Source organism: Bombina bombina, chromosome 4, assembly GCF_027579735.1.
Source record: "Bombina bombina isolate aBomBom1 chromosome 4, aBomBom1.pri, whole genome shotgun sequence".
NCBI classification, from domain to species: Eukaryota; Metazoa; Chordata; class Amphibia; order Anura; family Bombinatoridae; genus Bombina; species Bombina bombina.
In genome coordinates, this window is record NC_069502.1 from 1,103,084,440 (window position 1) to 1,103,112,237 (window position 27,798).

A 27,798-nucleotide genomic window follows, 5' to 3' on the forward strand; every position below is an offset into this window, starting at 1 on the left:
GTTTAGTACGTAAAACCACCTTATCTGCATGGAACACCAGATAAGGAGGAGAACACTGCAGAGCAGATAATTCTGAAACTCTTCTGGCAGAAGAAATTGCAACTAAAAACAAAACTTTCCAAGATAATAATTTAATATCAACGGAATGCAAGGGTTCAAACGGAACCCCCTGAAGAACTGAAAGAACTAAATTGAGACTCCAAGGAGGAGTCAAAGGTTTGTAAACAGGCTTAATTCTAACCAGAGCCTGAACAAAAGCTTGAACATCTGGCACAGCAGCCAGTTTTTTGTGAAGTAACACCGACAAGGCAGAAATCTGTCCCTTCAGGGAACTTGCAGATAATCCTTTTTCCAATCCTTCTTGAAGGAAGGATAGGATCCTAGGAATCTTAACCTTGTCCCAAGGGAATCCTTTAGATTCACACCAACAGATATATTTTTTCCAAATTTTGTGGTAAATCTTTCTAGTTACAGGCTTTCTGGCCTGAACAAGAGTATCGATAACAGAATCTGAGAACCCTCGCTTCGATAAAATCAAGCGTTCAATCTCCAAGCAGTCAGCTGGAGTGAAACCAGATTCGGATGTTCGAACGGACCCTGAACAAGAAGGTCTCGTCTCAAAGGTAGCTTCCAAGGTGGAGCCGATGACATATTCACCAGATCTGCATACCAAGTCCTGCGTGGCCACGCAGGAGCTATCAAGATCACCGACGCCCTCTCCTGATTGATCCTGGCTACCAGCCTGGGGATGAGAGGAAAGGGCGGGAACACATAAGCTAGTTTGAAGGTCCAAGGTGCTACTAGTGCATCCACTAGAGCCGCCTTGGGATCCCTGGATCTGGACCCGTAGCAAGGAACTTTGAAGTTCTGACGAGAGGCCATCAGATCCATGTCTGGAATGCCCCACAGCTGAGTGACTTGGGCAAAGATTTCCGGATGGAGTTCCCACTCCCCCGGATGCAATGTCTGACGACTCAGAAAATCCGCTTCCCAATTTTCCACTCCTGGGATGTGGATAGCAGACAGGTGGCAGGAGTGAGACTCCGCCCATAGAATGATTTTGGTCACTTCTTCCATCGCTAGGGAACTCCTTGTTCCCCCCTGATGGTTGATGTACGCAACAGTTGTCATGTTGTCTGATTGAAACCGTATGAACTTGGCCCTCGCTAGCTGAGGCCAAGCCTTGTGAGCATTGAATATCGCTCTCAGTTCCAGAATATTTATCGGTAGAAGAGATTCTTCCCGAGACCAAAGACCCTGAGCTTTCAGGGATCCCCAGACCGCGCCCCAGCCCATCAGACTGGCGTCGGTCGTGACAATGACCCACTCTGGTCTGCGGAATGTCATCCCTTGTGACAGGTTGTCCAGGGACAGCCACCAACGGAGTGAGTCTCTGGTCCTCTGATTTACTTGTATCTTCGGAGACAAGTCTGTATAGTCCCCATTCCACTGACTGAGCATGCACAGTTGTAATGGTCTTAGATGAATGCGCGCAAAAGGAACTATGTCCATTGCCGCTACCATCAACCCGATCACTTCCATGCACTGAGCTATGGAAGGAAGAGGAACGGAATGAAGTATCCGACAAGAGTCTAGAAGTTTTGTTTTTCTGGCCTCTGTTAGAAAAATCCTCATTTCTAAGGAGTCTATAATTGTTCCCAAGAAGGGAACCCTTGTTGACGGGGATAGAGAACTCTTTTCCACGTTCACTTTCCATCCGTGAGATCTGAGAAAGGCCAGGACGATGTCCGTGTGAGCCTTTGCTTGAGGAAGGGACGACGCTTGAATCAAAATGTCGTCCAAGTAAGGTACTACAGCAATGCCCCTTGGTCTTAGCACAGCTAGAAGGGACCCTAGTACCTTTGTGAAAATCCTTGGAGCAGTGGCTAATCCGAAAGGAAGCGCCACGAACTGGTAATGTTTGTCCAGGAATGCGAACCTTAGGAACCGATGATGTTCCTTGTGGATAGGAATATGTAGATACGCATCCTTTAAATCCACCGTGGTCATGAATTGACCTTCCTGGATGGAAGGAAGAATAGTTCGAATGGTTTCCATCTTGAACGATGGAACCTTGAGAAACTTGTTTAAGATCTTGAGATCTAAGATTGGTCTGAACGTTCCCTCTTTTTTGGGAACTATGAACAGATTGGAGTAGAACCCCATCCCTTGTTCTCTTAATGGAACAGGATGAATCACTCCCATTTTTAACAGGTCTTCTACACAATGTAAGAATGCCTGTCTTTTTATGTGGTCTGAAGACAACTGAGACCTGTGGAACCTCCCCCTTGGGGGAAGTCCCTTGAATTCCAGAAGATAACCTTGGGAGACTATTTCTAGCGCCCAAGGATCCAGAACATCTCTTGCCCAAGCCTGAGCGAAGAGAGAGAGTCTGCCCCCCACCAGGTCCGGTCCCGGATCGGGGGCCAACATTTCATGCAGTCTTGGTAGCAGCGGCAGGTTTCTTGGCCTGCTTTCCTTTGTTCCAGCCTTGCATTGGTCTCCAAGCTGGCTTGGCTTGAGAAGTATTACCCTCTTGCTTAGAGGACGTAGCACCTTGGGCTGGTCCGTTTCTACGAAAGGGACGAAAATTAGGTTTATTTTTTGCCTTGAAAGGCCGATCCTGAGGAAGGGCGTGGCCCTTACCCCCAGTGATATCAGAGATAATCTCTTTCAAGTCAGGGCCAAACAGCGTTTTCCCCTTGAAAGGAATGTTAAGTAGCTTGTTCTTGGAAGACGCATCAGCCGACCAAGATTTCAACCAAAGCGCTCTGCGCGCCACAATAGCAAACCCAGAATTCTTAGCCGCTAACCTAGCCAATTGCAAAGTGGCGTCGAGGGTGAAAGAATTAGCCAATTTGAGAGCATTGATTCTGTCCATAATCTCCTCATAAGGAGGAGAATCACTATCGACCGCCTTTATCAGCTCATCGAACCAGAAACATGCGGCTGTAGCGACAGGGACAATGTATGAAATTGGTTGTAGAAGGTAACCCTGCTGAACAAACATCTTTTTAAGCAAACCTTCTAATTTTTTATCCATAGGATCTTTGAAAGCACAACTATCCTCTATGGGTATAGTGGTGCGTTTGTTTAAAGTGGAAACCGCTCCCTCGACCTTGGGGACTGTCTGCCATAAGTCCTTTCTGGGGTCGACCATAGGAAACAATTTTTTAAATATGGGGGGAGGGACGAAAGGAATACCTGGCCTCTCCCATTCTTTATTAACAATGTCCGCCACCCGCTTGGGTATAGGAAAAGCTTCTGGGAGCCCCGGCACCTCTAGGAACTTGTCCATTTTACATAGTTTCTCTGGGATGACCAACTTGTCACAATCATCCAGAGTGGATAATACCTCCTTAAGCAGAATGCGGAGATGTTCCAACTTAAATTTAAATGCAATCACATCAGGTTCAGCCTGTTGAGAAATGTTCCCTGAATCAGTAATTTCTCCCTCAGACAAAACCTCCCTGGCCCCATCAGACTGGGTTAGGGGCCCTTCAGAGATATTAATATCAGCGTCGTCATGCTCTTCAGTATCTAAAACAGAGCAGCCGCGCTTACGCTGACAAGTGTTTATTTTGGCTAAAATGTTTTTGACAGAATTATCCATTACAGCCGTTAATTGTTGCATAGTAAGGAGTATTGGCGCGCTAGATGTACTAGGGGCCTCCTGAGTGGGCAAGACTCGTGTAGACGAAGGAGGGAATGATGCAGTACCATGCTTACTCCCCTCACTTGAGGAATCATCTTGGGCATCATTGTCATTATCACATAAATCACATTTATTTAAATGAATAGGAATTCTGGCTTCCCCACATTCAGAACACAGTCTATCTGGTAGTTCAGACATGTTAAACAGGCATAAACTTGATAACAAAGTACAAAAACGTTTTAAAATAAAACCGTTACTGTCACTTTAAATTTTAAACTGAACACACTTTATTACTGCAATTGCGAAAAAACATGAAGGAATTGTTCAAAATTTATCAAATTTTCACCACAGTGTCTTAAAGCCTTAAAAGTATTGCACACCAAATTCGGAAGCTTTAACCCTTAAAATAACGGAACCGGAGCCGTTTTAAACTTTAACCCCTTTACAGTCCCTGGTATCTGCTTTGCTGAGACCCAACCAAGCCCAAAGGGGAATACGATACCAAATGACGCCTTCAAAAGTCTTTTCTAAGTATCAGAGCTCCTCTCACATGCGACTGCATGCCATGCCTCTCAAAAACAAGTGCGCCACACCGGCGCGAAAATGAGGCTCTGCTTATGCTTTGGGAAAGCCCCTAAGGAATAAGGTGTCTAATACAGTGCCTGCCGATATTATTATATCAAAATACCCAGATAAAATGATTCCTCAAGGCTAAATATGTGTTAATAATGAATCGATTTAGCCCAGAAAAAGTCTACAGTCTTAATAAGCCCTTGTGAAGCCCTTATTTACGATCGTAATAAACATGGCTTACCGGATCCCATAGGGAAAATGACAGCTTCCAGCATTACATCGTCTTGTTAGAATGTGTCATACCTCAAGCAGCAAGAGACTGCACACTGTTCCCCCAACTGAAGTTAATTGCTCTCAACAGTCCTGTGTGGAACAGCCATGGATTTTAGTTACGGTTGCTAAAATCATTTTCCTCATACAAACAGAAATCTTCATCTCTTTTCTGTTTCTGAGTAAATAGTACATACCAGCACTATTTCAAAATAACAAACTCTTGATTGAATAATAAAAACTACAGTTAAACACTAAAAAACTCTAAGCCATCTCCGTGGAGATGTTGCCTGTACAACGGCAAAGAGAATGACTGGGGTAGGCGGAGCCTGGGAGGGATCATGTGACCAGCTTTGCTGGGCTCTTTGCCATTTCCTGTTGGGGAAGAGAATATCCCACAAGTAAGGATGACGCCGTGGACCGGACACACCTATGTTGGAGAAATACAGTTTTAAGAGACTTTCCAATTTACTTCTGTTATTACATTTTGCAGAGTCTTTTTATATGCACACCCTATGAGGTACCAGTTCCTACTGAACATGCGTGCAAGTTCACAGTGTATACGTATACTAGTCTGTGATTGGCTGGTGGCTGTAACATGATACAGACAACAAATGGGTGAAATAAATACAATTGTCAGAAATGCTCATCTGAAATTCAGATATAAGGGTAGAATTATCATGTTGAGTTCTCTATAGTGAATCATGTCTGCTCGACATCGCTAAATGCTGACAGCGTTAACATTGCACAAGCATTTCTTGTGAAATACTTTTTCAATGCCGCCCCCTGCACATTCGCAGCCAATCGGGTGTCACTCATACTGATCGGATCGGGATGATTGCAGTCCACCACCTAAAAGGACCTGAAAACTTTGGGCATAGAAAACAGCATCCACTGCTTATTAAATCTACCCCTAAGTGTTATTGCACTGTCTTTTTAGTATGCACTTATTAATTATGCAATTCTACTGTATTTAATGGTCCTTTAACAATGACTTGATTTGCATCATAACAATCACTGCCAGCTCCCTACACATGTGCAAAACATGTACATATACCACTCAATCACTAATACATTTTTTATTAGAAGCAATTTTGCTAAATGTATTTTGCTAAGTGCTTCTAACCAAAATGAAAATGTACTCATGCACAATTAAATTTTGACTATTATGCCCCTTTCCTGGTCTTCTTCTTTAATACCGGTTTGTGTGTTAACTGAAAACCAAACATGGATTGCTCAACTTTTTAATGAGTCTCTGCTTTTGCAACAATATATACATGAGCTTTCCTCAAACTAGTGGTAACACTCTTCTGTCCCTTATAAATAATCCCTACTACAATGCAATGACTGTTTGACACAGGCCAGGCAACACCATTTTAGCCATACAGAAAAAACACAAATGCAATAAGAGAAGCTATTGGGTATTGTAGGGGAATATAAACTCAATGCAACCATAGTTAATATCAGTGGATAATAATAGACTTAGATTTTCCATACAACACCAACTGTATGTGTTTAAAAATTGAAAAATATATTTAAATAATATCTTCCTAAAGAGACCCAAAATACAACGCACAGCCTCAAATTTAACAGTTTACCAGCTCCTGTTATATAATAGTTGCTATTATAACCCAACTTTATGGGACTTAGCTAAATAACCGGGAATTAAAGAGTTGGATCTGCTGGGTAGAAACCTCCAGCAATAAGGTCTGGACAGGTGTTGCAGTTGGCCAAATCACCAAGATAACCTGTTTCGGTGTAGTAGGGAAAAGCAGTACAGCTGGAACATTACCAAAATATTTACTGCTAATGTAAAATGAAATTAATAGTCAAAATAAAATAAACTTCTAAACTAAAAAAAAAAAACAATCACTGGCTTCCTATTGCCTCAAGGATTAAACACAAAATTCTGACTCTGACATACAAGGCCCTCAACTACACTGCTCCCTCCTATATCTCAGACCTTGGGGCAGATTTAACAAGAACCGAATGGTCCTTGTTCCCCTTCAGGTTCGCCGGAAACAGCAGTTATGAAGCAGCGGTCTAAAGACCGCTGCTCAATAAATGGTCCCCTGCCTCTGAGACTGCGGTCTGCAATCCGCCCGATCCTATACGAACGGGCTGATTGACACCCCCTGCTAGTGGCCAATTGGCCGCGAATCTGCAGGGGGTGGCATTGCACAAGCAGTTTTGGTGAACTGCTTGTGTAATGATAAATGCTGACAGCTACAGCGTATCATGTTGGACAGACATTGGTAAATCTACCCCCTTGTCTCCAGATACTCTCCCTCCCATCCCCTTTGCTCTGCTCATGATCTTCTACTCTCCTCCTCTCGTGTTACATTCCCATTACAGGACTTCTCCAGACTGTCTCCCATCTTGTGGAACTCTCTGCCTCGCTCCATAAGACTCTCCCCTAGTTTTGAAAGCTTAAAGCACTCCCTAGAGACTCTACTGTTCAGGGATGCATACAACCTACACTAACCTTTCCTAATCCAAGTTCCTCTCCTCCATTACTATCCGCCATGAACACCCTAAGCATGTAAGCCTAAGAGCCCTACTGTTTGCAGATCATCTTCATAAGAGCTGACTACAATAGTGCAACTTTCAGCAGGGCCCTCTACCCATTCGATCCCCATTAATGTTACCTTGTATACCGTCTATGTTTATCAGTTGGCGCTCTACAAATAAATAATAATAATAATACTAATAATAATAATAATAAAATAATAAGAGATGCTGCAAGGTAATTGAGTTTAATTTATAACTCCCTTTAAGAAGGAAAAACATAATAGCATAAAAATTAAATATAAAAAATGCATGTATTAAAATTTAATTAAAAAAAAATGGTCTTACACCTTAATAAAGAAAATCCTGCTCATCTTCTATAAGTAATCATAACTGAGTAATTAAATGCAAACATACCTGTATGCATTATAGAGATTCCTCTTCTCATTCATGTTTTCACATTTCCCATCAACAGAGCACGGAAGTGTAAAGTTTCTTGCTGGAAAATCCATAAAACAGTCACTATTTTTGGAGCAAGTGGTCTCATCCATACTTGCATCATCTAAATCAGTAACTTTCAATTCACCGTCTACAATCACAAACTGGCGAGGGCGAAAATCCAAAAGTGTGATAGAGCCCAGGGGGGAATGAGCCAAGTAATGTAAAAGTCGCACTAAACTTAGGCATATCTGAAATGAGAAAGTATACACTTATTATGTGAACTATTTCATATTTTTGATGATGCAGTAAAATATTACCGTGCACTTTTAAAGTGATATTAAATAGCTTGAGATTGTAATATAAAATATTAGTTATGTATAGCAACAACAAAAAATTGGACTATACTTTCATCATTTATTTTGCTCCCTTTTGTGTAATTTAGCTTTGAATTATTAGTACTATAAAGTAATAGGTGTTGCAATGTGGGAATATAGGTTTTCCCTTATCTATCTCTTTTACTAAGGGCAAATAGAGAAGATATAAATCAAGCTGTATAAAAGTGAGTGTGCAAACCCCTTAGTTGCACACTATCCTTTGTTGCCTGTTTTATGTCTCTAATAGTCCTCAGCAGAAGAGATGTATTACAGGAAAACCTAGCTTTCCACATGGTGGTACCCTTTACTTTATAGAAGCTAAATTACTATGTAGAAACTAAACACATTTATAATTATATCTTCAATATTTAAACAACTAATATAATTAAAAAAATATATATCAACATATTGTTCTCATGTTAATCTTTGATTTGAATACATCATTATATCTAGCGTCTATCTACCGCTTACAATCCATTTAAGCTAGAGACTACAGTGAGCAGGTTAAGCGACAAAGGTGAATGATAAAGAGATAATTTTATGTAGTGATGGAAATGCTTCTTAGCCTGGAATTCATGTATCTTTATGACTCCCAAAAATCAAATTTACCAAACTTTTACCATGTACTAATTTCAATGTTTGCTGAACATTTGGACATTCTGTATCAAATAAATGATAACATTAGTATCTTCCAATGTTCCATCCAATGTAAAGCAAAAAACATTCATAACAGAAAAATTAACATTTGGAATCTGATTCTCATAAACACTAGAGAATCAACATTTTCCTTTAAACTGTAAAGTCAAAATTAAACTTTCAGGATTAATTTTAATAAACTTTCCAATTTACTTCTGTTATCATATTTGCTTCATTCTCTTGGTATCTTTTATTGAAAAGTAAAACTAGGTAGGCTCATAAGCGCACAGAAGTGTGCAGGTGTCTTTAGTACTCTATGACAGAAGTGTTTTGCAACTTTGTTTGTAGCTTTGTTATACTGGAGCCATAGAGTACTAAAGACACGTGCACACTCCTGAGCTCTTATGAGACTACATGTTTTACTTTTCAATAAAAGATACTAAGAGAACAAAGCAAATTTGATAACAGAAGTAAATTGGAAAGTTGTTTAAAATTGCATGCTCTATCTGAATCAGGAAAGTTTTATTTTGACTTTACTGTTCCTTTAAGGTTTCAATATCTCCTATACACTAGGGCCATACAAATCTAACTCTATTATATTCCTTGCTTACTCGTATCACCAAATATCTATCAAAAAGCTCATCCTTACAGGACCACTCAATGCAGATGAATTGCATAATTAACAAGTGCATAATAAAAAGACAATGATTTAACACCTACTCTGAATTTAAAATAAGCAGTAGAAAATGCAATTATTATTCTATCTTCCAGCCCCCTGTATCATGTGACATCAGCCAATCACAGACTAGTATATGTATACCCTTTGAGCTTGTGCACATGCTCAGTAGGATCTTGTTTCCCAGAAAGTGTGAATATAAAAAGAGTGTGCACAATTTGATAATGGAAGTAAATAGGAAAGTGTTTAAAACTGCTGCTTTATCAGAATCATTAAAGTTTCTTTTGACTTGCGTGCCCCTTTAATGTTTTCTTATAACCTGAAGCTGAAAGTGAGCACTTCCTCTTCCCTCTTAATCCACTGCCCTCACCCATTAAATCATTGATTATTGGTGACATCATTCTCATCACTATAACCCCTCATTTCACTATCTTGGAGTCACCTTTGACTCAAAGGCCCCTATTTAACAAAGGTCTTGCGGACCTGATCTGACACTGCGGATCAGATCCGCAAGACCTTGTTGAATGCGGAGAGCAATACGCTCTCCGTATTCAGCATTGCACCAGCAGCTCACAAGAGCTGCTGGTGCAACCCCGCCCCCTGCAGGTTCACGGCCAATCGGCCGCCAGCAGGGGGGTGTTAATCAACCCGATCATACTCTATCGGGTTGAATTGTGGCGATTCCTGTCCACCTGCTCAGAGCAAGCGGACAGGGTTATGGAGCAGCGGTCTTTATGACCGCTGCTTCATAACTGCTGTTTCTGGCGAGTCTGATAACTCGCCAGAAACACGGGCCGTCAAGCTCCTTTCGGAGCTTGATCGATAGGCCCCAAAACCTTTAATGTGATTCTCAAATCCTTTGCTAACTCTTGTTGCAAGACAGGAATGTGAAGCAATGCTTGTTGTATGTACGTTATCATAAAATATTTCAAACATTCAGAACACACATTACAAGAAAGTAATGTCCTTTCAAACATTTATTTTACTTTAATTTCCCTTTAACTGAAACTATGAGTACCAATGATTTAACTACACTATTTAGATTGCCTTGTAATAAAGTATTTTTATTCTGGTTTAGTGTTATGGTTCATAATGTAGCATTACCCAGTTCTGTACTGCTAGTCTTCAAGTGCATTTTTTTCTTTATACCTTTTCATGGGTGTGAAATAAGTTTGTGTTTTCTCTCGACGAAGGGATTTTGGCTCACAAATAATTAGATGATTATTGAATGATTTCCACTGAGACATAAAAAAATAATAAAATAAAGTCCAGAGTAGCTCAGAGAACGTTTTAATTTCCTGTGTTTTTATCATACCACTTTTTCATAATGCTGAACATGGGGATCAATTCAGTCTTGGATATTGCGGATATAATTTCCCCATTCTGAAAAGTGTGTTAATATTAACAAACTGAAAATATGCATATAGATAGAAACAGAAATAGACAGATAATAGACAGAAAAACAGACAGACAGACAGGCAGATAGATAGATAGATAGATAGATAGATAGATAGAATTTTGAATAAAGTAATGTTAAATAAAAAGAAATATATTCAGTTTAATAGCACTGTTGCTAAATACATTATACAACTGAACTACATATTTATATAAAACATGAAATAAGGATTTGCACTTACTCTAAATCGGTCTTCCCAAGAAGATTGTAACAGCTGAATCATCTCCAGTGGGGAACCCAGTTCATTAATGGTGGTCAGTGTGTCTGATATGTCATTACTGTCTTGATAACAAAATCCATATAACTAAAATAAGATAAAGAAACAAGCAATTAAGTCACTTAACACGGAATGTATGCTGGCGGGCAATAAGACATTTAAAATAATGAGCTTGGCAGGGCATATAAGACAGGCAGACTATTTAGGAGCCAGGAAATCCATAAAGATATATTATTTAAATCTTTAGAACATATTTTGGCCCCAATGGCAACATTTAGGGCATCAAGAATCCAAGTCCATGAGAATTCTTTAACCATCACACATTTAAAAGGATTTGGAAATAGCTTTAACTTTCAAACATCTTTCTACTGAAGCCAGTGACATATAACGGAATAATATTTTTTTCAGGGCTATTTAAAATGAAAACATACCCCTATGGCTATCAGTATTTTAGCCTCCTTACTTTTTGATATGCTGGTTGGGTTAGAACAGACATAGAAGATTGTGACTTCTGAGGGCAAGAATGTAGCATTGTTGCTCATACCCAGAGTGCTTTGCAGTACTGTCTGGACTATTAGTTTAGGATGCACAGGATTTCACTCATGGTTTCAAAATAAAAGTGTTGTGTCAGGGACCGGTTTTACACATAGAATTACTTTCTATACATAACATTGTGACTTTCTTCTTCACAATGCTTTTTTTAATCGATTAACAGAAAAAAACACAGTTTTGGGAGGTTTTTAAAATTCTAATTATTAACCTATTTTATCATGAAGTAAAATTCAAATGACACCTTACATAAATGTTATTAAAGTAATGTAATAACATAAAGCACAAGGAATATTTAAAATGCATTTTCTCCTGTGTTGATATTAACTTAAAGATTCATCTTTGGATTTACCATTAAGCACATTTGCTTTTACAGACCACAGCTGTATCCCGTTATAAGTATATAAATATATATTTGTGTTTGTGTTTGTGTCTATGTATGTGTGTATATATATTAATATATATATATATATATATGTGTGTGTGTATGTATGTGTTTGTGTGTGTGTGTGCATGTGTAAGCGTGTGTTTGTGCGTGTCTTTGTGTGTGCGTTTGTGTTTGTGTGTGTATGTGTGTGTGCATGTATGTGTGTGTGTATGTATGTGTGTGTGCATGTATGTGTGTGTGCATGTATGTGTGTGTGCATGTATGTGTGTTTGTTTATTCTTTAAATGTTTGTAAATTAATAATATACATTTGTTAAACTGTAATACAAAAAAGTCCAATCATATCGATCTGAGATTTTTTTAAAAATAAAACAATATATGAGCACACCACATTTGATTATCTAAATTTCTGTTACATTTTTGTTTGTTTGTATAGCAGCCACTTATTGCATCTTTAATCTTTTTTCTGCAGTGCATTGTAATTCAATATTTTGCAAGTACTGTGTCTCTTTACAAAGGTCAGTTATCAACCATTGCCATCAAACCTTTGTTGCAAAATGTAAAAAAATTCTTGCAATACTAACAGATGGCAATGTATTTCAAGTTAGGAAAGAAACCACACACTATGCAAGACATCCTGTCCAAAATAATACTTTTGTGAGTTGTACAATTTCCTAAATTGTTTTAATTCCTTTAAGTGTCTAAATAAGCTTAATTCACTATTTGGACACATATGAAAAGCTTTCTGATACAGATAATAAACATTTTTGTTGTGACTGTAACATTCTAAAATATTTGTTTGGAATTCTAAAAACAGGGAGAGAGAAAAAAAAAAAAAAAAAAAAAGTACATAGCTATTTTGCAAAGTAATATTTTAAATAAGTGGTCCCCAAGTTTTTCCGTTTAAGACATGGGGAATTTGGAAACTCCTGTGATTTCTCAATGTATTTTTTTACCATTTTTCATGTTTGTGATATCCCATAGGCATTGTTAAAGGGACATAATACTCATATGCTAAATCACTTGAAACTGATGCAGTATAACTGTAAAAAGCTGACAGGAAAATATCACCTGAGCATCTCTATGTATAAAAGGAAGATATTTTACCTCACAATCTCCTCAGCTCACCAGAGTAAGTTCTGTGTAAAAAGTTATACTCAGCTGCTCCCAGCTGCAGGTAAAAAATTTAAAAAAAATGAAGAAATTAACAGCAGCCAATCAGCATCAGCAGTGCTGAGGTCATGAACTCTTACTGTGATCTCATGAGATTTGACTTAACTCTCATGAGATTTCATAGTAAGCTTCCTTTACCTGATTGGTGAAATAATATGAGAGTGCACGATGCTAATCCCTTCAGATGTCCCAGGACAAACACACTAAAATGCTGCTTAGAAATCCTTTACAATGGGAAGTGGCTACTGAGGAACTTTTGAGGTAAAATATCTTTCTTTTTTACATAGAGATGTTCAGGTGATATTTTCTAATCAGCTTTTTACAGCTATGCTGCATCACTTTCAAGTGTTTAAACATTTGGGTATTATGGCCCTTTAAAGAACCAGTACATATAGTAGATTTGCATAATCGACAAATGCATGATAAAAAAGAAACCAATAGCTCTTAGTCTGAACTTCAAATGAGTATTAGCAATCAGTCAAACACAAATGTATATACGTATATTCTGCAAATTCTTGCACATGCTCAGTAGAAGCTGGTGACGCAAAAAAAAGTGTAAATTTAAAAAGACTGTGCACATTTTGTTAATAGATGTCAATTGGAAAGTTGTTTAAAATTGTATGCTCTATCTGAATCAATAAATCATTTTGACTTGAGTGTCCCTTTAAGATAACATAATGAATACATAATTACAAACATTGAACATAAAAAGGATGTATTATTTGTCACAATGTGTCATATTCCGTGACTAGTTTGACCTTTTTTTGCATACTGTCTTGGTTGGGAGTCACTGCTCTAAAACACTTGAAACCACTTAATTAAACAACTGAATTAATCATTATGAAGATCTAAGCTCCTCCATATACATGTTACCTTCCTGCTTTTACAGTAAGGCTGCATTTTAATTAGTAATTTTTTAACTAACATTTCTGTGGCTATATTATATTTTATAAGTACAGTTATCTCTTTCTCTCTCTTTCTTTTTAAAGGTAGAAATTTAAAATGTTGAAGTCCAAATATCCACTATTATTTTTTTGTGGAAACACTATAAAGCCCTTGTTAGGTACAGTTCCTGTCAACATGCCTAAATGTCCGTATACTACAGAAATACTCATTAACTCTATAGTGAAAATTCTGGATATTACAATATCCTCAAAAGTTTAAAGGGACAGTCTACACCAGAATTTTTATTGTTTTAAAAGATAGATAATCCCTTTATTACCCATTCCCCAGTTTTGGATAACCAACACAGTTATAATAATATACTTTTAACCTCTGTGATTATCTTGTATCTAAGCCTCTGCAAACTGCCCCTTTTTTCAGTTCTTTTGACAGACTTGCAGTCTAGCCAATCAGTGCCTGCTCCCAAATAACTTCACGTGCATGAGCACAGTGTTATCTATATGAAATACGTGAACTAACACCCTCTAGTGGTGAAAAACTGTTAAAATGCAATCTAAAAAGAGGTGGGCTTCAAGGTCTAAGAAATTAGCATATGAACCTCCTAGGTTAAGCATTCAACTAAGAATACCAAGAGAACAAAGCAAAATTGGTGATAAAAGTAAATTGGAAAATTGTTTAAAATGACATGCTCTATCTGAATCATGAACGTTTATTTTGGCCTAGGCTGTCCCTTTAAAACCAAAGGAAATAATCTCATTTTACCAGGCATTACACATCTTTTATTGTGATAAAACATTTTAGCTCTAGCATGAAGTTTTAAAAATATTTTTTTTGCTAGAGCCAAAATGTTGGGTCTTAAAAGGGGACTTTATCATTAATTTCCCTGAAGTAAAAAAAATACTTTCTTAAATAGCAGCTAAATTGTGCTGTCAACTCTCTTTAATTTCATTTCACAAAATTGGATAAAAAACTCTTAATTTCACTTAAAATAATCTGTTCAGTGTATATAAATATATATGGTGGGGTTTGAAATCCATGGCTCCTATAATTGTACTTCTGGTCCTCGGGAGATAACTATATGAAATAGGAATTAAGGAACAGTAAGGAGAGAAAGAGAGGGGGTAGGTTAGGAAAGAGAAGGAGGTAGCAGGGAGGGGGGGAGTGAGAGAGAAAGGAGAGAAAGTGTATAGATTTTTATTTTTTTTCTTTCTTCTCCTTTTTTTATTTTAGTTTGTTTATTAGTTGTTTAATATTCATAAAATCTCCAGCGATATATTTAGTTATACTTTGAATGGCAGGTATTGGTATATACTTGTCTTGCTATCTGTGGTATTATTTATCATTGTTATTCTTTTTATATATACCTTAGTATATTTATGAATGCCCTGTGTGGCGTAATGAAGTGTAACCTGATATGAATTTATTTTTTCGCTGGAACTAATAAAGATAAAAAAAAAAAATTGTACTTCTGATCCAATGATGGTTGGATTATTATACATAAATCTATATAGAAAATCTATCTTGTGGTCTTCACTAACATTGCATGACTGGCTGAATATTCTTGTTGGCTCCCCATAAAAAATCCCCTGATACATACACAGTAGATTCATTACTAATACAACATGACAATGTACAGTTGTTCGCACTGCTCAACAGCTGACTTCTAAAGGACACTTGTTTAGAATTAAGGACATGTATCAATTTTTGAATAAACATTTACTCCAAACTGAATGAAAACGTTCTGGGATAAAGAGTCACATACATTTTCTGAAAACCAGTGACAAAATGTCTTTCCATTTTATTTTTTGTATTACCGGTAATTGGAAGGGAAAATCACAATATTTATTATTTCATTTGCATTTTCATATTTAGAAGTTGCAAATGACATTTGTATCTGTTTGTTTATCTCTTAATTTTCTCCTTTTTTTAAAAAAAAAAAAATCCCATTTTATTTCTTAATTATACCTTTCAGCGGTACTATAATTTGCTGGGTGGTCACATATGTAGAGGTAAGTTTACTGTCCCTCTCTCCTCTAATATGTCTCGCTTTTAAATGGAAGATCTGGGATAGTCCAAACATCAGTTAATCCAAAGACATGAACAAGACCCACGCTCTTTGATTGCACATGTCCCATCCCTACAAATTTCCAGGGCATAATTGTATAAATGTTGGGAAGTCTATGTTTAATAAAGCTCTCACTGAATAGGTCGCTCTGAAGGCCCAAACATCCAAACATTTCCAAAGTTCTTTACTTCACACTAAACAAGTGTTGCCTTTTGAGAATCTCACTAACTCATCAGATGAAGATGAGATCCCCGAAACGTTACACTTGTTTAGTGTGTAATAAAGCACAAACCCAGTGAGTACTAGTCTTTTTGTGCAATGATTAAAGGTTTCTGATGATTGGAGGTGAGAGTGCGGTTTTCTGAGACTATTAGATGATGGCGATACATAGATATGTTTTATTTTAGCACACTAGAACGTGTACTTTGTAGAACACATATAACTATATACCCCATATGAGGAATAGACACATTCTGAATCCTGTAAATTTACCCATGTCCCCTAATGTTTTGGATTATTTTAAATATCTATATAAATATCAAAATATCCTTCACTCCTAAAATGGGTGCATACATCCATAAACTTTGTGTCTACCACATTTGATATAAAGTGTCAACCTCTGCTCTAAATGATATCTTATGGTTGACATCTTTATTTTAAGATGAAGATTTGTAAAAGCTTTAATTACTCACTGTATCTCAAATAGCTTTACAGAATATTTTCACTGTACAACATAACATGTGCCTTTTTCATTTTCCTGATTTAATATTGTGAATTCATAGATTCATCCCAGTACATATAAATTATTATAAGAATCTACCTTCTATACTACTGACACAGTGCAGCAACATCCAACGATTATACTCACACACATCCAATCCTTTGTTTTCCAAATATCCAGCATCACTAAAAAAAAGCCCATGTAGAGTTATACCAGACGTCTGAGTATATTCCAGAATGTCATCTTTAAAATATACAATCAGTGATGAAGCATTTGGATAACTTGCTTTCATAGTTTCCCATGCAACCACATAACAGCAATTTCATTATTTAGGCTGCAACAAAAAGCTTGTTTTAGCCACTTGCTTGTAATGTTTGTCTCTGTCTTACATTGTTTAAATATGTGCTCTGGCAGTCTCTGTTTGTAAATCTATATTCCAAAGGTTGTCTACCCTGTCAGTAACAGATAATACAAATTGGTTATGTGCTTTGATATTCTAGGTAACAATAGGAATCAAGTTGTTCTTCCATAAGGCTACAAACTCACAGAGCCATGTCATTTCTTGTCAATTCAGCATTCCAAGTTACCACAAATTAAAGTGACACAGCTGCCCTTTTCAGATAAAAAAAGAAGAGGTCAGATTCTGCACAAAGCCTGACAAGTCATCTGAACAAAAACACAAAATAAAAGCTCTTATTAAGCTGTCATCAATGTGTAAGTTTATGCAAACTACAGACTCACTTATTGCACTAGGAGAGACACTAATGTAGGGTTTCAAAAGGATTTATCAACTTATTTACATAGTTCCACCAGAAACACTAAAATATAAAAGGCAGTAATATAACTGATTGTTTAAATTTGACATCAGCTAAAAATTCAGAAACAAATCTTACTGAGCCAAGATTGATTCGCATGAAACTATTTTCCACTATCTACTAATGGATACTTAAAAAAAAATGGACTGAATTTAGATGTGAAAAATTAAAAATATTATATTGGAAATCAAGAAGAATATACAATAAATAAAAGTTATGAAATATAAAAAAAATTGTATATTATAATTTTACCTTAAAAATAATTTAGTTCTTTGCAATTGAAATATACTTTTTCTTTTAGGCCAAAAAAATATGACTCACCTATTTTTCTTTTTTTATTTACATGTTTAAATTATTCTAAATACAAAGGCAGTTTGACAATTCTACTAATTTCTAATTTAGTTTTTAACAATTTGCATTATATTGAAAAAAAAGATTAAGTAGTGAACAATATGTGTATTATTGGCCACATTAGACCCATATATTAACCAAACAAAAACACTATACTATTTACACTAATAATCAATATAATTTGTATACTGCATATTAAGATTGTTAATAATTGCTTATGGTGGCAGAAAAAAACACTTTTCAGTGCTTTTGCACTTTGTAAACAAAAATTAATTTTAAAAGTAGACTTTATAGAAACATTAAAGCAAAATGACTCAACCACACTGCTTATTTATCAATGTAATCAGAAAAAGGTCTCCATTAGAAATAAATCATTTAGAATTTTTGTTTATAACATTCTGAAGTATACATATCCCATTATCAATACAGACTCATCCAAAACTATTTTTTTTATTTTTTTTTGTATAATCCATCCATAGACCTGTATGGGGCAACCAGAAGAGGCACTCTTTTACACACAGCTTCTAACTATAAAAAAACAAAATTGGCTTACATCAACAGTAAAATATTAACCTATATATTTTTTTATTTACAGATTTTAATAATATAATAATAAACAGAATACAAAAATTGTAAATAAATTTATGTTGCCCAAGCTGGAGCAAAAACAGCTAGACGTTATATCTTAAAGCAACAGCAAAGATAAGATATAAACTTTACTCTTTTTATCATTTTGAAAGAAAAAAAAATCTATTGATTTGTTCTCCATATATGCAAAGTACAACAAAACTTAAACATTTTTAAGGATGTGTAACCTTATCTCAACCTTAGTTTTCTGATATCTATTAAGTGGTGATATGGCTTATTTTATCAGTTGCTGACTCTTAATGATCAGAGTTTCTGTCTGCAAATATTATTTGCACACTGCTTTAGACGTACGTATATATATATATATATATATATATATATCAGAAAAGAAAACGTTTATTGAAGCTAAAAAATAAAAGCACACACACACACACACACATATATATATATACTATGAGCGTATGTGTTTGTGTGCTTTAATTTTTTTAGCTTCAACAAAACTTTTTCTTTTCTGATGTGCATGATCACCAAAACCTTGTCTTAGAAATAAAAAATAACTCCTCATGGTTTTCCAAACACCTTAGCATTATCTATAGTATCTCGATTCGAAAGGACTTAACAACTTTCTAGTAATACTAGCCTTAAGGCAACTCAGAAAAAGTATATATTGCTGTGTTGTTTGTCTTTAAAAAGATTTAAATAACATATTATAAAAAGCTTTCCATTTAATGGAAATCAGTTATAGAATTAGCAGCACTTGGAAGGAGAAGTATGCCGGAAATGCCAAATATGATTACTGTAAATAACTAGCTGATCATATTAGATGCGGGCAAAATATTACATTACTTCATCTCTTTAACCTCTTTATTGCTCAAGAGACTGTATTATTGAATCGTATGTATTTCTAAAGTCGGCACTGAGTCAGACACAAGCTGGTGAAAAGCTAATATGTAACGGATGTAGGCATGTTTTACTAACAAAATCAGTGCAGAGCTGAATGTGGTAAGGTTCAGTTTTATAAGCATGTCATAACATTTGATGGGCAATTACTGCAAAACACAAACACACACTTTACAAGATTCACTCTTCCTTTTTTTTTTCCTTGTAGATCATAGACAAAGTGCAGCAAATACATCAGCTTAGATACTCAGGAAACAGCAGTTACTTTCACCTGCAGGTGTGCAATAACTACTAAACCATAATAGAAATGTTTTTTTATATGACAAAGGTTAGATTAAGATTTTTAAATTCCTCAGCAACAAAGAAAAACCAATCACCATAGATTTTCTACAATTCTCAAAATAGTAAACCAGTCATGTTCTTCAAAGTGGAATTTTGTACTGCGCTGTAATAGACACTAGTGGTCTAATGTTGAAAGAGACTGGGAAGATGTGTGCCTAGATACGCTTGGGTCAAAATCTTACAAGCAAAGTTTGCAGGCCTCATAATTTATATGAAAAACAATTTCATTATTAAAACTGATTGACTTCATTACTTTAGTTTATGGAGAAGAAGTCACAGAACATTGTTTGTCCGGAATTTAATATATAGGGGCCATAATATTGATAAAGTTGCAGAATTTACTGAAAGAAAATGTTCAACATAACTCAATAATTGGTGTATTATACTTGAACAGTACCTTAAACTTTAGTGGAAGTAAAAAAAAGACACAGAAGATTTCAACAGGTAAGAGTATTGAGATATATTTTTGATTTTGCTTGTAAGGGCAAAACCTCAAGATTATGGGGTCAATTTAACAAGCTCCTAAAGGGTCGCCGGAAACAGAAGTTATGAAGTAGCGGTCTAGAGACCGCTGCTCCATAACTTGTCTGCCTGCTCTGAGGCGGCGGACAGAAATCAACCCGATCGAATACAATCGGGTTGATTGACACCCCCTGCTAGCGAATCTGCAGGGGTGGCATTGCACCAGCAGTTCACAAGAACTGCTGGTGCAATGATAAAAACCGACAGCGTATGCTGTCGGTATTTATCGATGTGCAGCGGACATGATACGCTACATCGTATCATGTCCGCTCGCACATTAATAAATTGACCCTAATATATGAAATTAATAGAGACTATACAAAGACTTAACTGATTTAAAAAAAAAAATAACATAATTTAATTTCTCTAAGTCTAAAATTCCATGACTCCGTTTTATAATGCTGAGATTTGTTTATAATAATTTTTTAATAATATTGACGAATCAGGAAATCAAGAAGCAAAACCTAACAAAAATCTCAACTTTTAACTAAAAAAATTATAATACTATTTAGTGGTTTATTTCATATGATATTGGTGTGATCTATTGTAGTACATGGAAAATATATTCCATAAATCCAATGTACTTTCTTTCAGCAGTTTTGAATGTATTTCATTATTTATATAGGTTCTACAACTTGGTAGTAGGTCCCATAATTGTTTTTGGGTGGGCTTTAATATAGTTTTTTTATATTATAATTCTATATTGCACCTAATAATCCTACGGAGATAGTATCTACATTTAGTAAATACCTGTTGTTTTGTTCTGTTTTTAAGCAACATATTTTAGAAACAAATGCTTGAATTACATGTCTAAATATTATTTTAGAAAACTGGTATTCTGATTTATTGTATGAATAAACTGCTTCCACATAATGAAATCGATAGGTGAAATAATGCTTATTATACAAGGTAAGCAAGTAATATCACTTTCAACTTTATAATTTAAGAAATGTGATATATATAATTCTACGCGGAACATAGCACAATGATGAAATATTCCCTTTTTGGATGAGCTTGAGATCCAATAGAAATGTATACCATGCAGCTTACATGAGTATTCTACAGAACATCTGTAAGGCTTGCATACCAGATTATAATAATAATTTCCAGTATTATGACCACTGTAATAAAAAATGCATTGGATTATTAAATTTAGTGTGAAATAAACCTGAATTACTATGTGTTCATGAGAAAGTAAGGCGGGGTGCTCAGAATTTTATTTAAATCTACTTAAAAAAACAAGGAATTACTTTTTATTAATTGATAGTTAAAATTATTAGGAATTGGTATGCACTGCTGTATTGTATATATTGTAATCACTGCTAAATTAGGTGGAGAAAGAGAAAAGACATTTTCCCCTTTTTTATCTTAAGACATGTGAGATTGAAAATGATCGGTTAACTTTCAAGTCGAGAAACAAAAGTGGAGCCTGACAGAGAAGACATCAAGTCTATTTGATACATAGCAACTGGAAGGCAATTAGCGGACTGCTAAGCCTTGTGTTACAATAAATCAGTGACCCAAATCCCCCTCTTCCCAAATGCCCCTCATTATTAAATCTGCTTTAATGAACAACCCTCCAAACCAAATACATTTCCATTTTAATGGAAGTGCACCTGCCTATAACAATAGGTCTTTAGAGAGGAATGTATGAAACCCAAGAAATGCACAGAAGTGGTGTCTAAAATTAAAAAAAAAAAAAAACAGGGTTATTCCAGAAATTGAGAACTAGAGGAATTTAAATTTAGAGTACAAAGTAAGCAGTGCCACAATGTAAAATATATTGAAATAATAGTGAACAAATATTATTGAAGGTCTATCTGCAAAATCTGGAAAGTTCTAAGTGCTTGAGTGCTCTTCTACCATGCTTTAAATTACACACACACACACACACATATATAATATATATATATATATATATATATATATACACACACACATATATATATATATAGTATTTTGGAGGGTGTAAAGTAAATGGCTAAGTTGGGAAAGATTTCTGTCTGGCACTTGAAGAACAACTGAGAGGGATGGGTAAAATCAGGACGCAGGCCGTTTTATTTCTATGGGCCCAGTGATCTAAAGCTCTCCGCTCTAGTGAGTTTATCTAACAAGTCTCTCCAGTACTGTGGGGTCCCTTAAAGAATTTTAGAAAGGCAAATTTTAGCTTGAGTGTATCTCACTATGCAGGGTCTTGGATGTGAAGGAAAGACACAAACATGATAATATAATGCTTAAAGGGACATACAACACAACATTTTTCTTTCATTATTCAGACAGAACATGTCATTTTAAACAACTCCCCAGCTTACTTCTATTACCTAATTTGCTTCATTCTCTTGCTATTCTTAAATGAAAATGATACCTAGGTAGGCTCCGAAGCAGCAATGCACTACTGGGAGCTAGTTGCTGATTGATTGCTGCACATATATATGCCTGTTATTATTGGTTTACTGTATGTGTTCCGCTAGTTCTCAGTAGTGCATTGCTGCTCCTTCCACAAAGGATACCAAGAGAATGAATTAAATTTGACAATAGAAGTAAATTGAAAAGTTGTTAAAAGATGTTTGCACTATCTACATCATGAATGACAATTTTGGGGTTTCCTGTCCCTTAAAAAATGTTTCCCCAAAGATTCTGTAAGATTACTTTCTATATCAGATGTTTTTGATGATCAGGCCCTATATATCCACACTCAGTTATAGAAGGATGATAAATAAATAGATAATTATTTACCACTAATCACTAGAGCAATTAACAAGTACTGGTACATTATACTTCGTTTAGCTTGTGCAGGCCTATTTTTACATAATGTGAAAGAGACTCATTATTGCCCTTGAACATAACTATGTTTAAACCAAACAAAGGGGTTAAACACAAAGCTAAAATCAGCAAGTCACTGACCCAATCATGGGTAGCATGTGTAACCATCAATCACCGGCTGTGTTCAGCTCAGAATCGGCAGTGCATTGCAGATTCAAAGTTGACTTTAACTATGTGTTTAAAATCTATGCACGGGTTAAATACACAGTTTTGTTTAATCAATAGTGCGATAACAAATGCTCTAGACTAGCACATCAGAGCATTTTTATTGTTGCTTATTTATGTCCCTTTAAGAGCCTTTTCATGCAAATATTTGATTCCCATGGAACAGGTTTTGTTTTTCATGTTTTTGTGCTATGCATAAAATACATGATAACTTAATATACTTTCACACTACATATATTTTATACTTGCACTCTTGTGCTACAACTTAATCAACAACAAAAAATATTGTAGAAATATATTAAATGACTGTATTAAACAAATTAAGAAATAACATTAGCAAGTATTACTATATTATTAAATTAATTTGAAATAATGGTCAACACTAAAGCAGAGCTAAATATTTTAAGACACAGTATTCAGCTACATCTCTAGCAAAAAAAAAAAAAAACATTAAGGCTGTGGTTAAAGGGCACTTTTTATCCTAAGTAGCTGTTTGAATTGTAGAGAAAATCCTATGTTAGCCTATCCTATTTGAAGGCATTACTATTGCAAATGTTTACTTGATGGATGATACTTGTAACACTGCTACCAAATCTACCACCTATATATAGAGACAACTTGTGATTTGCAACTGCTAATTTATGACATAATTGCTGCTCAGTGAGTCCATGAGCAATAATCTGTTTCTAATGAAGCTTTCCTGCTTCCATTGGCTACAGATGAGAATGCAGCTTGGAAATAAACATTTGCTTCTGCTAAGTCATGTTTTCAATGCTAGCTGTAGATAGCTATCATAAAAGTGTGTTTATCTGTCTGTTTTCTGTTAGGATGATGTTGCTGTTCGGCAGTGACATATTAACAAGTGTGTTTGACGATCATGGATGGTAGTAATATATTCTGGTTATAATATTTTTCTTTACATAGCTGAATGGAAACCCTCACTATTTCTAACCCCTGTATCAGTCATTACTAATAACTTGTGATCTTGCCAAAATAAAATTACATTACTTTACCAATTCTATGTAGATCAAATCAGTTAGTTAGTTTAGTAAAGCCAGACATGAACAATATCTAATATTTCAGGAGCTGAACTGAATAATTGTCAATCATATATTAAATCTAACATAGGCCATATAATTTATTATTATGGCAGGGTAAAATAAATTAAGATTAGATATCTCAAAATAATAGAAGATATTTAATGTACACACACACACATACCAGAATTGACTTGATCAAACAAACACACACACACATATATATATATATATATATATATATATATATATATATATATATATATATATATATATATATATATGTGTGTGTGTGTGTGTGTGTGTGTGTGTGTATAAATATAAATATATATATATATATCTCTCTATCTATCTATATATATATATATATATATATATATATATATATATAAATGCAGGTTACACATTTATTCTGAATTACAAATATTTGTTAAAGAAAAAAAAAAGCAAGAGTGTGTAGATGTAAGCTATTGTTCAGTACATGTACATTTATACATTAATTGTATACTACACACATACTTATGTCTTTAATGGTCACAAGTAGAAAAATAAAAATAAAGTAGATCCCAACTCATTCACGTTTTAGCACTCCCAAATTGTGATGATCAATGCACTTTGATACAGCATATTTTAGATGAGAAAAGGGACAGGTCCTTTAAATTAATTGCAGCCACAAATAATGGTTATTCTAAGTATAAATAAATAAAAATATATATATATATATATATATATATATATATAGTTATTATTATTGTTTTTAAAGAAAGAAGAGAAAGTCTGATGGATAGTTAAATGCACGTTTTGACAGTAAAGGGCCTACCAAGAGTGCTATTTTTTCCACAACAGAGTTAAATAATAATAATCAAGTACCAATTAAATAATTTAAAGTTAACAAACAGGGCACAATTAAATGAACAAGAAGTTAAAAGGCAGAATGTGTTATCCATCTACAAACAGTCAACATACTTTACAAATGCAAAGGTTTACATTAAACTGTAGTAAAACTGTGTGAATGTGTTCATATACAAACTACTAGTAGAGGAATCCTCATATTGCAAATGGGAAATGTATATTCTAGTGGCCTATGAAAAATAATCTTATTTGATTAAAACATATTGTTAAATCATGTTAGACAGAGAGAATTAACAATGACACACTTGTTTCTTCTCTGCGAAACAGCCCCAGACAATATTTTTATAATTATCAATAGTGGTAAAGATTATACACTGGATGTGTGCTGTTAAGACACACAGATAGCCTTGTTTCTAGTTTGAAGGACTGGATTTGATTTACACTTCTGCTGCCTAAATGAACTATAGACTCACATTTCTTTTCACTTCATATAACATGCTAGATATAGTTCCTTTGTCAGTTTGGGATCCAATTTAAATCTCCCTTTAAAAAAAACACAGGAATTATCTTTGTAGTTAAAGTTTTAAGAATAATTGATTCTAAGAGAACAACCAACCATTTACCTTCAAAGTAAATAAACAAGGCAGCTAGACCAGGAGGAAAATCCCAATGGGTTTTCCCCTGCCACTGCAATGTAGTGACATTACTTTTCATTAGCCACCTATCACAAAGATAATTTCCTTTCAATGTCTGCCACTATTAAACATTATGCAGTCTGCTGCATGTTACACTAGAACAATATCTAAAATAGCTTCCCTTAAATACATATGCAGACATCATAAATATTGTGCAAAATGTGTTTCATAATATAAATCATGCAGAATGCATGTGGTAAATGCCCATTAAAATATTTAATTATAATAATAAAAATAGAGTTTTTCCTACATGTAGAAAAGTTTTGACTCCCTCCCTGGGATACATTTATTTTTAAAAATATATAAAGGGCTTCTCTGGATAATATATTAATGTGTGAAAAATTGACCAAGATATTAATCAAGATTGTCCTTATTACGTCCACTGGAATAGTAATAAAATCAGTATGTTAAAAATTGGGTTACTTTGAGATAATACCTTAAATGAATTTAAATGAGATGAATCTAAATCATTTGTTTATACATTTCATGTAGAGATGATAACTCTAAGAAATTTGTTTGTTTTTTTTCTAGAATCCATGTGAAGACTCCTTTTGTGTTTATAGTTTAATAAATTCATTATCAGAAAGGAATGCTAAGAATTTGAAAAGGAAATTATGTTATTAAAAATAAAAATAAACACAGATTTCCACTAAAATATGACTTGATCTGCATTGTGGTATTATTGTAGAACAGAAAGTTGACCTGGATGTAACAGATTTACTTAAAAATAAATCATTAAAAAAGATGCAATATTTAATTAAAAAACAGCTTTACCTGTAGTATGTTGGGGTGCTGAAGTCTTTGCAATAGGATCATTTCTTTAACAATTTTAAAGGATGCCAATCTGTAGCAATCTTCCAGTGTATTATACAGTTTAACACAATTCTGTATGTCATGCCCTCCAAAATCTACAGATTTCAGTGCCACTGACACAGTGTCATTCAAGACCACTTTATACACAGCTTTGGTGTAACCAGAACCCAAATAGCGCACATTGGTAACATTGCTTATTTCTTGGCACCCTAACAAAGGTGGCTTCAAAGACAAGTCTATTTTGGACCTGAGGTGTGATGGGGATAGTATGTCCTGATTCTGGCTCTGGTACTGCCATGTGCGGTGCTGCTCAGTAGAAGTCCTTTGGGCCAGGTCCATAAGTCTTCTCTCCAAGGGTCGAACCTGCCGACCAGTGGCAGACTCAGGGGCTTGGTGCTCCTTATAGCGGATCACCTCCTCGTAGCGCTCGCGGAGCTGCTTTATGAGGTCCAGAGAGACCCCCCTGCCCTGCTTGCTCCTCACATATAAGGAAGGGTGCAGAGGGGCAGGGGTGACCCCATTATGCAGCTGGTGATGGTGGGGATCAAATCCAGGGATGCACAGCAAATTAAGCAGTGTGCCCAGAAAAAAGGACAGGCAGAAACCAGCTGCCACTGCGATCTTCCTGCGTCTCATGGTCAGGCTGTGTCCGGGTCCCCAGCTTGCAGCTGTGTGCAGATGGAAGGATGCGGGCTGCACAAGTCTCTTCTCACATTGTAATATTGATAAATCCCTGCACTGTTGGACCTCACCCATATAAGGAAGACTCGTGTGACACTTGCCTCTGTGCTTTTAAACTTCTAAAGCGCTTATTAGCCATGAGCTAAATCCAACCCACCCAGAGTAAGCCCCTGAGCGCTGATCCCTGTGACGTCAGGTGATGGGCAGCTCAAGATTTCTCTTCGGCCAAAGCAGTTCGGCAGCAGGGGTTTGTGGGATTTGTAGTCCCGTGTAGTGGTCTGCACGGTGCTGCTGTAGCCTGGAGGCAAGTGAGTGAGTGCCTGCAGCGGTGTCCTGTAGCAGTGAATGCACAAGCGGGCTCTTTGTGCTTCGTGCACTCCAGCAAGCTGCTGCTGTTATCTGAGCTGGAATAGGGATGGTTTTCATAAACCACTTCAGTCGGTGGCTGTTTTCATTATTGCACTTTATGCATATACAGAATAGCACAGATTTAGTGTTATATTTTATAATACATGACCACAATAAGATGAAGTACAGTATATCCATATATATCCTCTGTCTATAGTCTTTTTGCTAACATCTATATCTATTGTATCTATCATCTCAGTAT

General features: G+C 35.6%; 1 protein-coding gene across 1 annotated transcript in view; it reads right to left on the reverse strand.

The window, feature by feature from the left end:
* The window catches only part of PKDCC (protein kinase domain containing, cytoplasmic), a 49,694-nt gene extending 22,335 nt beyond the window's left edge, over window positions 1–27,359 (reverse strand). Inside the window, exons 1-3 of the mRNA XM_053712344.1 lie at window positions 26,469–27,359; window positions 10,771–10,893; window positions 7,424–7,695 (exon numbers count right to left, since the gene is read on the reverse strand). Of these exons, the coding sequence (XP_053568319.1) occupies window positions 7,424–7,695; window positions 10,771–10,893; window positions 26,469–27,263 (1,190 nt within the window). The 5' untranslated portion in view covers window positions 27,264–27,359. The remainder of the gene's footprint in view (window positions 1–7,423; window positions 7,696–10,770; window positions 10,894–26,468) is intronic.
* Window positions 27,360–27,798: the final 439 nt, after the last annotated feature.